Source organism: Ascaphus truei, chromosome 2, assembly GCF_040206685.1.
Source record: "Ascaphus truei isolate aAscTru1 chromosome 2, aAscTru1.hap1, whole genome shotgun sequence".
NCBI classification, from domain to species: domain Eukaryota; kingdom Metazoa; phylum Chordata; class Amphibia; order Anura; family Ascaphidae; genus Ascaphus; species Ascaphus truei.
The window spans coordinates 67,533,419-67,548,744 of NC_134484.1; the positions used below are offsets into that span (position 1 = coordinate 67,533,419).

Genomic DNA, 15,326 nt, shown 5'->3' on the forward strand with positions numbered 1-15,326 from the left:
TACTACAGGGACAGGCCCTAGGTTAGGGTTCCTGTCACGTTAGTACCATTTAGATTAGACAGGGACACAGCAGACGCTGCGGTTCCTGTGAAGCGGTCCCCACGTGCAAGGAGTTCGGTTGGATCAGACGGATTCATCACACGTCTGACCCTTTGAGAAGTTTGTTGCTGACCCGAGCACCGGAGTGCTCGGCAGGTATTATACCATCACATGTGCACCAACAGGCCTAGAGGTTCTTAGTGACTGCGCAGTCACCCATTGACTATCTCTGTAGGAGTACGGGACATTGGGTGGGGTTCTTGGGACACTGGGTGGGATCACCTAGTGTTTGGGAATCGTCCTGCGAGACGTCACTGTTAGTGTCTCACCGTGAGAGAGACACAGGTTATCATTATTATTCGTTAGTAAAGTCCTTCGTTATATAAAGCACTGTGTATGGTATTATTGATTGTCCTGCGAGGAACCACTCCCCCTCTGGTGGGAGCCATCGCAGGTGGAGGCGCTGTACCGAGAAGATGTTGTAAGTGATCACCCCTAGTATAATTACCCCAGGTTCCCCGTGGCGGAAGCTCAGCCCTCCTGTGAGCCAACAGGTAATGCACCACACCTGAGTAACAATATATGTTTCCTGCACTCACACAGTAGAATCTGCGATTGGGTGGGGGAATACCCGTTACATAGGTATAAATAGGACAGTCGGAGAGACAGAGATCCAGCTAGACATAAGAGACCATACATGGGTTTGCATTTTCTATCTCCTATGCTAAAAACAGCATTGCCGGTTTAAACAGAGATAGGCAGCTCTGGGTTTTGTGTTAAGTGTGACAGGGCCCCAGCCACCAATGTTTTGAAGCTTTTTGCAGTGATATATCTTATAATCTGACAAAGGGGAATGAGTATAGAGCTGCTGAGAGAGAGACGAGTCCCTTGGGTCCCACGCTGCACCAGCTTCCACCCTTGGCTGCATACGAGGAGAGGGCAGTCTGTGCTGTACCCTAGAGCTGTGCTGTGTGTCCCTGGAGACCTTGCAACAGGCAGACTCAGCTAGAAGCATGGGAGTCTGTGTACAGCTCCTTCCTCTGCGGGGTCCTCGGCACCGCCTATGCTATCTAATGGAAGAAACGACTGAGTGAAACTAGGCATCTCAAAGTAGTTTGCACCAACATATGAAAGGATTTCATTCCTCAACCCTGATCTTGTTTGGCAACTATTAAAACATTTCCGTTATTATTTTAAACAAAGCCATCAAATCCTTTTACTGCACATTACATTGCAGTTTTTTCTGGCAGGGTTTAATCAAAGCCACCTACAACATCCAGCAGCTCTCAGGATGCAATGAGATAAATCACCGAGAATTGCCGACTCCTGGCCAAAAAGATTAAACTTAAAGCACCACGTCACCGCAGCTAATTTATGAGATCCCTAATCAAAGTGACAACACAGAGGTTTGGAAAACAATTGGAAGATTGCATTGCAAACTGTGGATACGTGAATGATACTGAGAAATGAAATGGTAGCCATTGTGAAAATCTGGCAGTAAGAAAATCTGCAGAAAATTCGACTAATCCCTTCCGCCCAGTATTACAAAATGTCTCATTTTACAGAGCAGAGACATCGTGGTCTATCCCGCTCGTATAGTACAAGGAAGGTCCCAGTGGAGCTTCTATTTTGCTGGCCCCTGAAACAAACATTTGACAGTAATGATCAACAGAGAAACAATGCATGGACTGAGTTTGACCTGTCTAAGCAGAGCTCTGAAATCCATAACTCTCCATGGACTGCACTCTGCAAAAAATGTTTTATTGCAAATAGTCTTTTCAATGCAAAGGTGAAGCTGGCAAATCTCCATGGCAATCAAACCATATCCATATTCCCAATGTAATTGTTTGAAACATGTGCATCCTTTTATACAGTTATTTAGAATCCTTTAGGCTGCAAAGCATTAGTCTTAGACTGAACATAGAAACAGATCAGTATCTGTTGAATTTTCCCACCAACTATTCCATGACTATGGTCTTTGTGGCAGCTAATTTGATTGCACAGACAAATCCTATTTTGCAATTGGTGCATAACTCATTGAGCTCTAAAAGAATGGTCATTTTAAGGAGTGACTGACATTTAGTGGCCTATTCAGGTAGCTTCGATAAGTGACTTAACGCTTGTTGAGTGCACTTTCCAAGCGATTTTGCATGTGTAGCTATTCAGAAAGCTGTGTTAACATGTTAAAATCGCTTTGAAATGCCTTTTTAATGAGCGTTAGCACTCTGGCGCTGACAAGCCGTGCGGTAGCTCAAAAAGTGCCCAAACGCACCTTTTTTTTGCCAGCAACTGCTATTCAGGTGTCTGCGATATGCACATTGCACCTTAAACTCGCATTTGTTTTCAGGTGGCGAGAACGGATTCTTGGTGTGCATCAGACTGAGTATATTTTATTTTTACTACATAGGATTGAAGTCGGGGGGGGGGGGTGTCTGGAGCTGACCCGCATTCATTTCAGCTCCGGAGACCTCCTGCTTTAATCCTGTTATAAATATATAATTACAGCCCAGTTTCATTACCTTAGTGGCTCACTTCTAAGGTAATGAAGGGGTTAAATAGCAGTAGCCGGTTTGTTGGTGGTAGAGGGGGTTGGTGAATCTTTTAGTTGCCCCAGGGTGGGTGGTTAGGTCTTCTGGGAGGGTTACAGGAGTCCCATTCATTACCTTAGCGGTTACTACCACTAAGTTATAAAGGGGTTAACCCCTCACGCTACTCACCTGGGAGGCCTTACCACCCACCCCAGACCAAATATCACCTTCATATTTGTAGGGTGGGTGGTTGGGCCTCCCGGGAGGTGTTAACTCCTCTCTTACCAAGCGATATATCTTACTGAATACTGTTTTTTCACAAATTTCATACCGTACGGTAGGAACATGCAAATACGTTCGATGTAGCAGTGATGGCATCGAAGCCTCCTGAATAGGCCCCTTAGAGTTTTAACACACATATTCCCAGATAGCTCAAACTCCTACATCCAGGTGGATGTAGGAGTTTGCGCTATCTGGGAATATGTGTGTTAATCAATTTCTGACTGGTAACAGTCTATGGAGGTTAGGTGGCACCTCCCCCCAGAGCTCGCCCCTCCCCACCTTTTTTAACGTGGGAGGTTCTGGCATTTTGCTGAATGGACAAGACTCACTGCAGTTGCTTCCCCTCATACAGAGGTAACAGGAAGGGTTCACAGTTTTAGTGTAGGACCTGCATTTTTGGTTTACCTTGACGTTTGGTATGCAGGCTTACGACGCTTTGGCCAAAGGGTTTAACTAAAAAAACAAGTAATTACTATTATTATTCAAGTATTTAAACTTTATACTCATTACCATATATGTTTTGTCAATTTGATGTAGCATTGGGCACCCCTGTCTCCTGTTGTATCCCTTAGAGTTTTGCAAGAAAACTTTTAATTTTTTTATTTCAATAAACCTGGGGCTCTTTCCTGCAGATGTTCCTTGGTTCTCAATATAGTTTGTATTGCTCTCTCATTGCCCCAAGTAGCCGTTTGAACCTCTCCAGAGTCAGGGAGAGAGCAACAGTAAATAACATGAGAACTAGAGGTTCTTGGAGGAGTGTTATTGCTCTGACACACCTATTTCACGGAGAGCTAATTTTAAAAAATCTAGTCTCGGGTAACTTTGTAATAGGTCAATAAAATGTATTATATGTCAAATTTGAACAAAACAAATCATGATTTTTGTCATGTTCTGTTTTCTGATATGTGGACACACTTCTACTTGTTACACATGGACGGATTGAATGTATGAAGGATTCCCCATAAATTCCCTATCATTGCTATACTCTGCTGCTAATTCTTCGTGTGCGTCAGTTTAGGGCAGTATTTTTAAGTTTACCTTTACTTCTAGCCCCCTACCCGTAGCTAGCCGTATCTGTATAACATTTCTTGATGGAGTAATGATATATGAAATGTGTACCAGTAAAGTCAAACCTGAACCACAATTGAGATTCAACAACAATCTGCTTTTTGTTATGACACTAGATCATATAACTGTCCACCAAAGGATAATGTAACATCCTATTTGCAATAATGTTTCTTACATGTTCTATGGGTGTTCCCAATCAATGAAAACTACTTAAACAGGGCATGCATAGAAAGGAAGAAAGCATAATGATGCCACTGTATAAATCATTACTAAGACCACACCTTGAATATGGAGTACAGTTTTGGGCACTGACACATAAAAAAAGACTTTATAGAACTAGAAAAAGTACAAAAATAGCCACCAAATTAATAACGGGGATGGAAAATCTGATATATGAGAATGGGCTAGCTAAATTAGCTTTGTTTACATTAGAAAAGAGGCATCTAACTATATACACATATATTCGGGGATAATACAAGGAGCTTTCAAAAGAATTATTCATCCCAAGGGCAGTACTAACGAGACAGTGTCATATCTTAAGGTTGGAGAAAAGGAGATTTCAACAGCAACAAAGGAAAGGGTTCTTTACAGTAAGGGCAGTTAAAATATGGAATGTATTACCCATGGAGACTGTGGTGGCAGACACAATGAATATCTTTAAAAAAAAAAGTTGGACATCTCTTTAGAAAGGAAATGTATACAGGGACATACCAAATAAGTAAACTTGAGAATTATATTGATCCAGGGAGAACTCTGATTGCCACTATCGGAGTCAAGAAGGAATGTATTTTTCCCTTTATGAGACACCGTTGGATAATGTTTCACTGGGGTATTATGTTTCCCTTCCTCTGGATCAAAATACTGTAATTACAAATTTAGGATACGTATCTGTTGTCTAAATTTATCATAGGTTCAACATGATGGACATACTGTATGCCTTGTGTAACGGGTATTCCACCCCACCCAATCGCATATATAGTGTGGGTGAGTAGAACATGCGGTGTTACCGGTGTGGTGCGTATACCTGCAGGCTTACAGGAGGTCTGAGCCTCCGCTAGTGAGAGCCTGGGGTGAATCCTCTGGAACGTATCTTCTTTCAGTGCCTCCACCTATGTAGGATTCTATGGGAATGTAGAATGACCCTACATAGGAACCCACTCAGAAACCACACACACAGTGATTATATAACTAAGGACTTTACTAACATATAATAATAACCTGTGTCCCTCTCACGAGGAGGCACTAACAGTGACGTCTCGCAGGACGATTCCCCAACACTAGGTGATCCCACCCAGTGTCCCAAGAACCCCACCCAATGTCCCGTACTCCTACAGAGATAGTCAATGTGTGACTGCGCAGTCACTAAGAACCTCTAGGCCTGTTGGTGCACATATGATGGTATAATACCTGCCGAGCACTCCAGTGCTCGGGTCAGCAACAATCTTCTTAAAGGATCAGTCGGGCGATGCCTCCTTCTGATCCTTCAACCGCACTCCTTGTACGTGCGGACCGCTAGGGCGGTCCCACTCTGGAATCGTCTCTGTGGACCCCAACGTGGGTCCAACCGCTTCCACAGGAACAGCAGCAGCCGCTGTGTCCCTATCTATCTAAATGGTACTAACGTGACAGGAACCCTAACCTAGGGCCTGTCCCTGTAGTACAGCAACCTGTGGTGGCTTGGGATACTCCTATGGGCCTAAAGGGTTAGGGTCCCTGTCCCACTCCGCTAACTACCCACGTCCCTAAGCCTCACTAACGCTAACAGCCAACTTGCTGCTCAACAAGGTGCCTGCCTGTCAGACCTCACAGCACTGCCCGCTGTGACTCTGACAAGGCAGCACTCTAAACTAGGGCCGCGTCCCTCTCTAGGACCTCCCTAAGCAATTACCCAGTAATTGACTTTCTACTTCTGGAGTGACAGGGTCCCTTACTCTAAGGCAGTCCCTGGCAACACTCCTATCTTGGACCAAGGGGGTGCTGGCCTAATACAGGGGAGTCCCTCTCTCCTGCACCCTACCTCCTTCCCTTGTCTGCTCCTTCCTCTGACTTTGCTCTGACTGACCCACGCAGCTCTCTGCCCGCGAAAAGTATCCAATTCCTCTCAGACTCTTGGCCCTCATTGGTCACACTGTACCACCTGGTGTGCCTGGCCCTAAGCCTCATGGGAATTGTAGTCCCGAGGCCCTTACAATAACATTGGGGCCGCGTGCGCTCCTCCCCTCTGCCTACACTAACTCCTAATGGCCGCCGCAACCCTTCCTGAGCTATCCCTACTCTCGCGCGACTCTCCTGCGCTTTCCCTGCCCTCACGCAACTGTTCCCTGCCTCTCGCATCCTCCCTGCGCATGCGCGAGCTTTCGGGGCCGCCGGGGACCTACTGCGCATGCGCGACCCGGCGCAATATGGCGGCGCCCTATTCGCCCGGCTCCGGGAGCGCCGGGAGCCCTGAGACGCGCGTGCGGCCTTGGCAACCGGCCGCACGCGTCCCCGGCAACCCCCGAGCCGGGACCTGACCGCCCTCTCCCCTGCCACCGCCAAACGGAGCCGCCATTGGACGCGGCTGCCCCCGCAATCGGCAGTCAGGTGAGGGGGGTGCGGGACTGCTGGGGAGACCTGGCTACACTCTCCCCCTGGTGGAAAATCCAACGTCCTCGCTTGGAGAACGCCATACCCTGGTACACAGTTATACAATAAAAAATGGCATGTCATAATTGGTACACTTATCAGGTCGACTATACACCTCAGATTACATGGTACATCACACTCAATAATCGAGACCAGCTGAGACCATTTGTGGGGTGCCCCGAACTGAACATGTGGGGGTACCTCACTTTTGCGTCCGTGAGCCTCCCCCAGAAAAATGTCTTGGAGAGCACACTCTGGAGTGACAGTTACTGGTTCTTCGCTACTTCCTACCCCTGGTGGAAAGAGTAGCACAATGTCTCTGAAGCAGGCCTTTACCCAGTCATCCGCGGCAGGGATGTGGTAGACCAGGAGGCCAGGACCTTTCCCGCGGTCCACTACCTGGGGAATGGGGCGCTCCCTTTTGGGCTTAAAGGAGGCAGCTTTCCCTGAATCTCTCTCCACACAGTCTTTGTCCCTACGGCCCTGTGAGGCTTCCACTGGGAAGCGAAAACTGAACAATGTCTCTTTCCTCAAAGTCTCTGTTTCACCTGGCAGGGGGTAAAGTTTAGATACCTTACCACTGCGGTGATTCCCGGTGGCCAACAGATCCTCGGGGACGCTGTCAGTTTCCACCTCGGCTATCTCAGGACCTGTCCACAACACTTCTGGGACAGTCCACTCACTGGCTCGAAACTCGGGAGCGTTGGATCCCAGTCCTGGGACCATTTGGGTCGGAGCGCACGGGCTCACACTACGCTCAGGAGCCGTAACTCTGACCTTCTTCACAGCCACCTCCATCGGAGCCTGTGGGGAGCAAGGGGGTTCCTTACCACTCGGCTGGCTGACGATGGGCTTCTCTTCTTCCGGAAGGATCGGCGGTAGACACTGGTCCACTCTCTCCTCTGGACAGCTACCTTCTAATGAGGACACCTCCACCAGGACGCGATGCAGAGGGGAGCCCTTCGCCCGGGCGACCAGACTTAAGGAGCCATCGTGCTCCGCGGTCACCTGGAGGCTCACCCCCGACACCCCTGGGGCAGTCGACTCACCCTTGTCTTCGTTTGGTACTGGTCCCCATTCTAGGACCGATGGTACCTCTGCAGTAGGTCGGCCGGCCCGCTGTAGGGCACATGGGCCCATATCAGGATTCACTGAGATAGTTGGCTTGATGACTTCACTTGCGTGGTCCGCCGGCAGGCGCATCACCACGAGGGGTTGGTCACTGGAATCACTAAAAGAAGATGGGGGTACAGACACCTTACCCTGTGATTCCTCTGTGTCATCGCTGGGGTGGTTCGCCGGTAGGCGCATCGCCACCGATGGGACTTCAACCTCTTTACCTGTGGATATCACGATAGGACCCTCCGCCAATGAGTCACCGGGGTCTTCTGCTATACAGCCAGTGGTTGTGGGTACGAAGCTGGCGTGCTCCGGTACCTCCACTGCGGTCGCGCTCTTCTCCGCCAATGGTTCGCTTGGCTCCTTAGCGGGCTGGGCAGGAGGTTCCTGCTCTACCACTAGGACATCCCCTTTGAGAGGATCTGGAACCGGTTCTGCAACATGGTTTTGGACACACGGGTCCACTGAGGCCTCTGGAATTAGGACAGACTCATTAGCAATGTCACTCACTTTAGCAGAGGGGTCAGGCTTCCCCGCTTCTTCCTCAACTGGCTCCGTAGCCCGGGGTGTAATAGGCTTCAAGAACCGCACACCACAGCATTCACACTCGGACTCCCACGCCAGTGCACCTCTAGAGCAGTCACAGGTGGGACTAAAGCACTGTAGACCCGGTTCTCTGCCTACCTCAGTCATCTTGAAGTCTAGCGGTAACCGGGACATGTCGGCTCCCGCGTCATAGGCTTCTTGCCAACAAGGGCACATTAGCATAAGGAGATCTATTCCTGGCGCTCGCCAGGGCACATACACATTAGGGTGCATCCCCTGACAGTCTATCTCATCCTCATCCTCATGCATCATCTCATCCTCAGAGATCAAAGAGTCTATTACGGCATCAACGTAGGGTTGAAGATCACAGTGCTTGCTCCCCCTGGTGGAATCTGAAGGAAGGGCACTTTCTACAAGGGAGTGGTTTTGGCTCTGCACTGAGTCACTCACATCACAGGGGAGGGGCTCTGATTTTCGCGCCAAACCCGGACAGATTGTTGCAACATCTTGCTGTGCAGGTTGGCAGTCAGCAGCACGTGCGCTCTCCTGATTTGGCGGGAGACGCCATCCTGCTTGGTCTGCGTAGACTAGGGGGTACCCTTGCGGTAAAGTCTCTGGTAGATACACTACTCGGGGGCCTCTATCAGGAAGTATAGCTTGTTCAGTGGCTAGCAATAGGGTGTTCTCTTGCCGGTCAATGTTATAGTGCTTGCTGATGAGGCGGGCGCCCGCCAGACCAGGTAATGTCCTTACTGCGCTGCAGACAGAAAACATGGAGACCTCGGCAGGCACCCCGTCTATGGCGACCACGTGTCGCAGAAGCTCTCCTAGCTTTTCGGCCCAGTCGGCCACTTGTTTGGGCGTGAGCGCAGACATGCTGACTAACAGGGTAACGGTAACTACAAGTGGGGCACCCCAGGACCATCTCAGCAGCGCCTCCAAATGTAACGGGTATTCCACCCCACCCAATCGCATATATAGTGTGGGTGAGTAGAACATGCGGTGTTACCGGTGTGGTGCGTATACCTGCAGGCTTACAGGAGGTCTGAGCCTCCACTAGTGAGAGCCTGGGGTGAATCCTCTGGAACGTATCTTCTTTCAGCGCCTCCACCTATGTAGGATTCTATGGGAATGTAGAATGACCCTACATAGGAACCCACTCAGAAACCACACACACAGTGATTATATAACTAAGGACTTTACTAACATATAATAATAACCTGTGTCCCTCTCACGAGGAGGCACTAACAGTGACGTCTCGCAGGACGATTCCCCAACACTAGGTGATCCCACCCAGTGTCCCAAGAACCCCACCCAATGTCCAGTACTCCTACAGAGATAGTCAATGGGTGACTGCGCAGTCACTAAGAACCTCTAGGCCTGTTGGTGCACATATGATGGTATAATACCTGCCGAGCACTCCAGTGCTCGGGTCAGCAACAATCTTCTCAAAGGATCAGTCGGGCGATGCCTCCTTCTGATCCTTCAACCGCACTCCTTGTACGTGCGGACCGCTAGGGCGGTCCCACTCTGGAATCGTCTCTGTGGACCCCAACGTGTGTCCAACCGCTTCCACAGGAACAGCATCAGCCGCTGTGTCCCTATCTATCTAAATGGTACTAATGTGACAGGAACCCTAACCTAGGGCCTGTCCCTGTAGTACAGCAACCTGTGGTGGCTTGGGATACTCCTATGGGCCTAAAGGGTTAGGACCTGTCCCACTCCCCTAACTACCCACGTCCCTAAGCCTCACTAACGCTAACAGCCAACTTGCTGCTCAACAAGGTGCCTGCCTGTCAGACCTCACAGCACTGCCCGCTGTGACTCTGACAAGGCAGCACTCTAAACTAGGGCCGCGTCCCTCTCTAGGACCTCCCTTAGCAATTACCCAGTAACTGACTTTCTACTTCTGGAGTGACAGGGTCCCTTACTCTAAGGCAGTCCCTGGCAACACTCCTATCTTGGACCAAGGGGGTGCTGGCCTAATACAGGGGAGTCCCTCTCTCCTGCACCCTACCTACTTCCCTTGTCTGCTCCTTCCTCTAACTTTGCTCTGACTGACCCACGCAGCTCTCTGCCCGCGAAAAGTATCCAATTCCTCTCAGACTCTTGGCCCTCATTGGCCACACTGTACCACCTGGTGTGCCTGGCCCTAAGCCTCATGGGAATTGTAGTCCCGAGGCCCTTACAATAACATTGGGGCCGCGTGCGCTCCTCCCCTCTGCCTACACTAACTCCTAATGGCCGCCGCAACCCTTCCTGAGCTATCCCTACTCTCGCGCGACTCTCCTGCGCTTTCCCTGCCCTCACGCAACTGTTCCCTGCCTCTCGCATCCTCCCTGCGCATGCGCGAGCTATCGGGGCCGCCGGGGACCTACTGCGCATGCGAGACCCGGCGCAATATGACGGCGCCCTATTCGCCCGGCTCCAGGAGCGCCGGGAGCCCTGAGACGTGCGTGCGGCCTTGGCAACCGGCCACACGCGTCCTCGGCAACCCCCGAGCCCGGACCTGACCGCCCTCTCCCCTGCCACCGCCGAACGGAGCCGCCTTTGGACGCGGCGGCCCCCGCGATCGGCAGTCAGGTGAGGGGGGTGCGGGAGTGCTGGGGAGACCTGGCTACACTTGCTTAGGATATTGTGGACACTCAGGGGTTAACCTGAACTTTCTCTGCTAATGGGTTTTTAATCACTGTTTATCTGTGTGAATATCAGGCACTGTTTGCCTGGGGAGGGAAGCCCACTATATGGGCCTAAAACTCCATGTTATCTATGTGTTTCAGGTTTGTTACCAATGTGTATGTTCTGTGCCCATTGTTGGGGAACCAGAGAGAAGTCAACCGCCTGCTGGGAGAAACGACAGAATGAAGCCAGAGCTTTGTTCTGCACGTACAGCATGGCGCCAAACACAGCAGGGTCTCGTTGGTTCTACTTAGATTGACCATATTCAAAACTCTCTCCCATCCATGACACTCACCCTGGGCACAGTTTTCAGTGGTAGTCATTCCCCCTCAACGGCCCCTAGGGGATATAGAACCATTGAGCCTACAGGCTCTGGTGGCAGCAGACATTAACCTGTCTGGGCACAGTTCGGGGGATCTGGCAGTGAGGTACCCCAAGACGTGACAGTTGTCTTCACTTTTTTGCTTGTTTCTAGGGGAGATTGGATTTACAGATCTCAGGGAGATGTTTAAGCAATTGAAACAGAAGAGGTCTTCTATCAGTATGGGGTGACCACGGACCTACCGGCACAATTGCATAACTGAGAGGTCTGTCTTTTATATGTTCTGCAACTTCTCTTGGTTGAAAACACCCCCAAAACAAGTCATATAATATCAAAGTACCCCAAAACTTACTTTTGCATCTTTTTCTATCTTCTCCTAAGTTGTAGCCTTCAAAACATTTGCAGATATAGGAATTCTCATTATTTACACAGCTATGTTCACAGCCATGGTCAATGGATTTGCAAAGATCTCTGCCTGTGAATAACAATGGTTGCATTGGTAAGGTGGAACACGCATACAGTATCACAAGGATAACACCTAGAAAAGATGTGTAACCTTGTGTTTGTGTCAATTGATTCATAATGTATTTTTTTTTGTTATAATTCTCAATTAAAATGACAGGGTTTTGCCTTGAGATTTTGGAGCGACTTTTGGTGATCCTACCTAAAATTATGATTAGGGTCATTGCTAAGCAATTTTCTAAAAGTGACAAAAACAAAATCATAAAAGATTAAGGGCCATATTTATGAAACAATGCGAAGCCTTAATGCAGTCCCTTCATTCTAATGGTCCATAAAGTGCCTCTACCTTTACGGTGCTCTTATGATGTACCTAGGGAGGGGTGGCCATGGCACACCGCACCAGGTACTTGCTAGTTTTCTAGGGGGTGAGTGGGCTGACCGCCCTGATGGAGCAGCCATCGGGACCTGGTTGTGGTCACGTGCTCACATGACCTTGGACGTGCGTAAAGTCCAATAACACGGTGGTGCCGCTGGTCATCCAGCACTCTAAAGGTTAATAATAATAATATTATTATAATAATAGGTTAAGACTTAGAACCGCTTACTAAAATCTGAGCCTAAATATCTTCCATTTTGTTCTGATGATTTTTGATTCATTTGCATAATTAAATACCCAGCACCAGAATCCAGAGTACTGGAATTCTTGAACTCATGATACACACGTCTCTACTAACAACATTAGCTAAACATATTCATTTAGGCTCATTGTTCAACCGGAATGGATCCCCTGCTGGTGCTTTTGGAGTCTACTTAAATAGTTGGAAGGGTTCATAACATTATTACTATCCAATTCAGCACGATTATTTAAGAATAAGGGGCTAATTACTTGAAATATTGGCCTCGTATATTTAAAACACAGAACTCTTAGCTATATAACAATATTATATACTGATTGCCGCTACTAAATATATTACCACTTACCAAAACACAACACTAAAGTATTATTTCAACATTAGATTTTCTAATGCCACCTTCCAAAAGCCAACTACTTACATTTGTATGAAAGAGAAGAACCAGGTTATACTTGGAACTCTTATATAGATGATTATATTGTTGTGGTCTATATGCAAGTGCATGGTGCTTCACTGTGTTAAAATCTATGAGAAATCCCAGTTAACAAGTCCCACCATCTCCTATTATTCCATAACTTCCTTACAGTCTTGGTAAATTCTGCAATACAGACTTAACCTTTAAAACACAAAACACTCTGCCAAGAAACTGGAAGTTGACAAAGCTGTTATTTTTTGTACAAGGATACAGCATGTGCATTAAAGGTTTTGCTGACGGTAGAAATGTATGAATGCCAAACAGTTATTGTTGTAAGAACTATGGCTTTTGGTCAGCTTAGAGCAGGGGTTCTCAACTCCCAGCCCTCAAGGACCACCAACACATCAGGTTTCCAGGATATTTCTGCTTCAGCACAGGTGACTTAATCAGTGGCTCAGCTGAAGCAGGAATATCCTGGAAACCTGTTGATGGCCCCTTGAGGACTGGAGTTGCCCACCCCTGGCTTTGAGGCATTCCATCATAAGGAACATACAGCATGGCATGTTTTCTATTACTTACTTTGACAAGTCTTCTCATCACCACGAAGAACATATCCTTCAAAACACTGGCACGTAAAAGAGTCTTCAGCATTAACGCACAGGTGCTCACAGCCGTGGTCACTTAAGACACAGTGGTCTATAGCTGAAAGATTGTATATCGTTTATCAACGTACAGTATGATCACAGCAGCAATCCTTCCCTCCCACACTCCCATAAGAAAAAAGGATTCTCATTATCTGATATGGAGGTCTTCAAGATGCATTGTCAAAGAATAAGGAGAACATCTCAATGCTTTCCTCATTATTTGTCTCGCAATGTGGGTAAAAGGGGGTAAATGGCATCTGAACCAGGGATTAACAATTGAGCAACATTTAAATGAAATGCCAGGGGAGCACACAAAGCCTCTGTATATCCCTTACCTTGTGTCCATGACGTTGTGATGTCAGATGATGCCGGAGAGGGAGGGCCCGAGCAGGGGGGCAGGGGGACGGGGAGAGAGCAGGCAGGGAGACGCAGATTAAAAAAGTTTGCGCACCCCTGCTCTAAGAGACTTTTAGCTCAAAAAATGTAGACCTACTGCAAGCATAATTAAAGAATCAAAAATATCTAGTAATCTAACCAATTCTTCGCGCAAGCTCACAGACCAGGCAAATTGTAACAGGTATGATGGTATGGCCTTTATATAATGGCATTTTCATTACATTCAAAAAACGGTGTGATAATTTGACACATTATGCATTGTGAACATTTGTGAAAATTTCACAAAACCGCAATGAAGGGGGAAAAAATGGTGATGCAAATTTAAAGACATTGCACATCTCTGTTTAACAGAAATATATTTTGATATTTATTGTTATTTGTATAGTGCCAACCATGCATGCAGAACATAACAGAATATTAACTCCAGCATATGGGCAGTTATACATTATAGAAGAATCGCTGTATTTAAAACACTGGGTCCAATACTCTATTTTTTGGCTATATGTGCTTCTGTCTCTACCATGATATGTGGACATTGATGTTTCAAGTATGGATTTCCATTGAGTCTGAATTGGATTGAGCACTGTTATTGGGACTTGTGCCCCAAACTACCCATAACAGAATAAGCATTACAATACCGAGGATTGTAATACATGTGCCTCAGCATATAAAGAACAAATGAAAAAGGAATATCACGTGTGCACATCTGTTATCTTACGTTCACCTTTTATTTTTTAAAACTTAATGCTGCAGTTATATATATGTGTATTCAGATTATAATCATTTTTAAAATATGGATACAAATTGCTGTATACACGTCTTTAAAAATCAGTCACTTTGGTGAGAACGGGGAAGAGCAGTTCACCCAAAACTCTGTAATTTCAAACTTTCGATGCAAAAATGATTTTAGCCCTAGCTTTTCCTAATCAATTTCCTGTTTAATATCTTTGAGAAATGTAAACCCTGCCGCACATATCCCAGATTATATAAAACATATTGCTTTGTTAGAGACTCATTATGAACTGACTAAAGAATGTACCAGTGATTCAAAGGTTGCAGTGGTAGTGGTTGAGTTATGAAGCAGCTTTTACAAAACGGAGGTGGTAAATTTAAAGATCCAAGAATATATGACTGTATACTGTATTATCAGTTTAGGAAAAAAAATTTTTTTTTTTTGAGATTTTCATATTTTATGTATGTTACCAGGATGAGAAAAGGAAAGTAAGGGCAATTTACATGAAACTAAAACAGTTTTGGGCCAAGTCAATGGAACTGGTTTATGCACACTCAATAGAAGAATGATAAATTACTGCACACTATTCTAATCAGAAAAAAGGGGATACAACTACCGGTGTTCCTGGTTCAGGATTCTCTGCATCAATCCAGGGTATAACGAAGGGAAGAAAATCAGAGCTCCACGGATTTGCTCAATAAACTAATTTATTACCAATAGGCTTAACGTTTCGGCCACACAGGCCTTTCTCAAAAGCAGAAATGCCATTTGAGAAAGGCCTGTGTGGCCGAAACGTTAAGTCTATTGGCAATAAATTAGTTTATTGAGCAAATCCG

The 15,326-nt window shown here is 47.0% G+C and overlaps 1 protein-coding gene and 1 long non-coding RNA gene across 2 annotated transcripts in view; one reads left to right on the top strand and one right to left on the bottom strand.

Moving 5' to 3' along the window:
• The window catches only part of MATN2 (matrilin 2), a 120,290-nt gene that overhangs the window by 24,700 nt on the left and 80,264 nt on the right, over nucleotides 1-15,326 (bottom strand). The window contains exons 10-11 of the mRNA XM_075582667.1: nucleotides 13,297-13,419; nucleotides 11,561-11,683 (exon numbers count right to left, since the gene is read on the bottom strand). Coding sequence (XP_075438782.1) covers nucleotides 11,561-11,683; nucleotides 13,297-13,419 — 246 coding nt within the window. The remainder of the gene's footprint in view (nucleotides 1-11,560; nucleotides 11,684-13,296; nucleotides 13,420-15,326) is intronic.
• Nucleotides 1-15,326, top strand: part of LOC142480336 (uncharacterized) — a 36,828-nt gene that overhangs the window by 12,521 nt on the left and 8,981 nt on the right. The window lies entirely within an intron of this gene.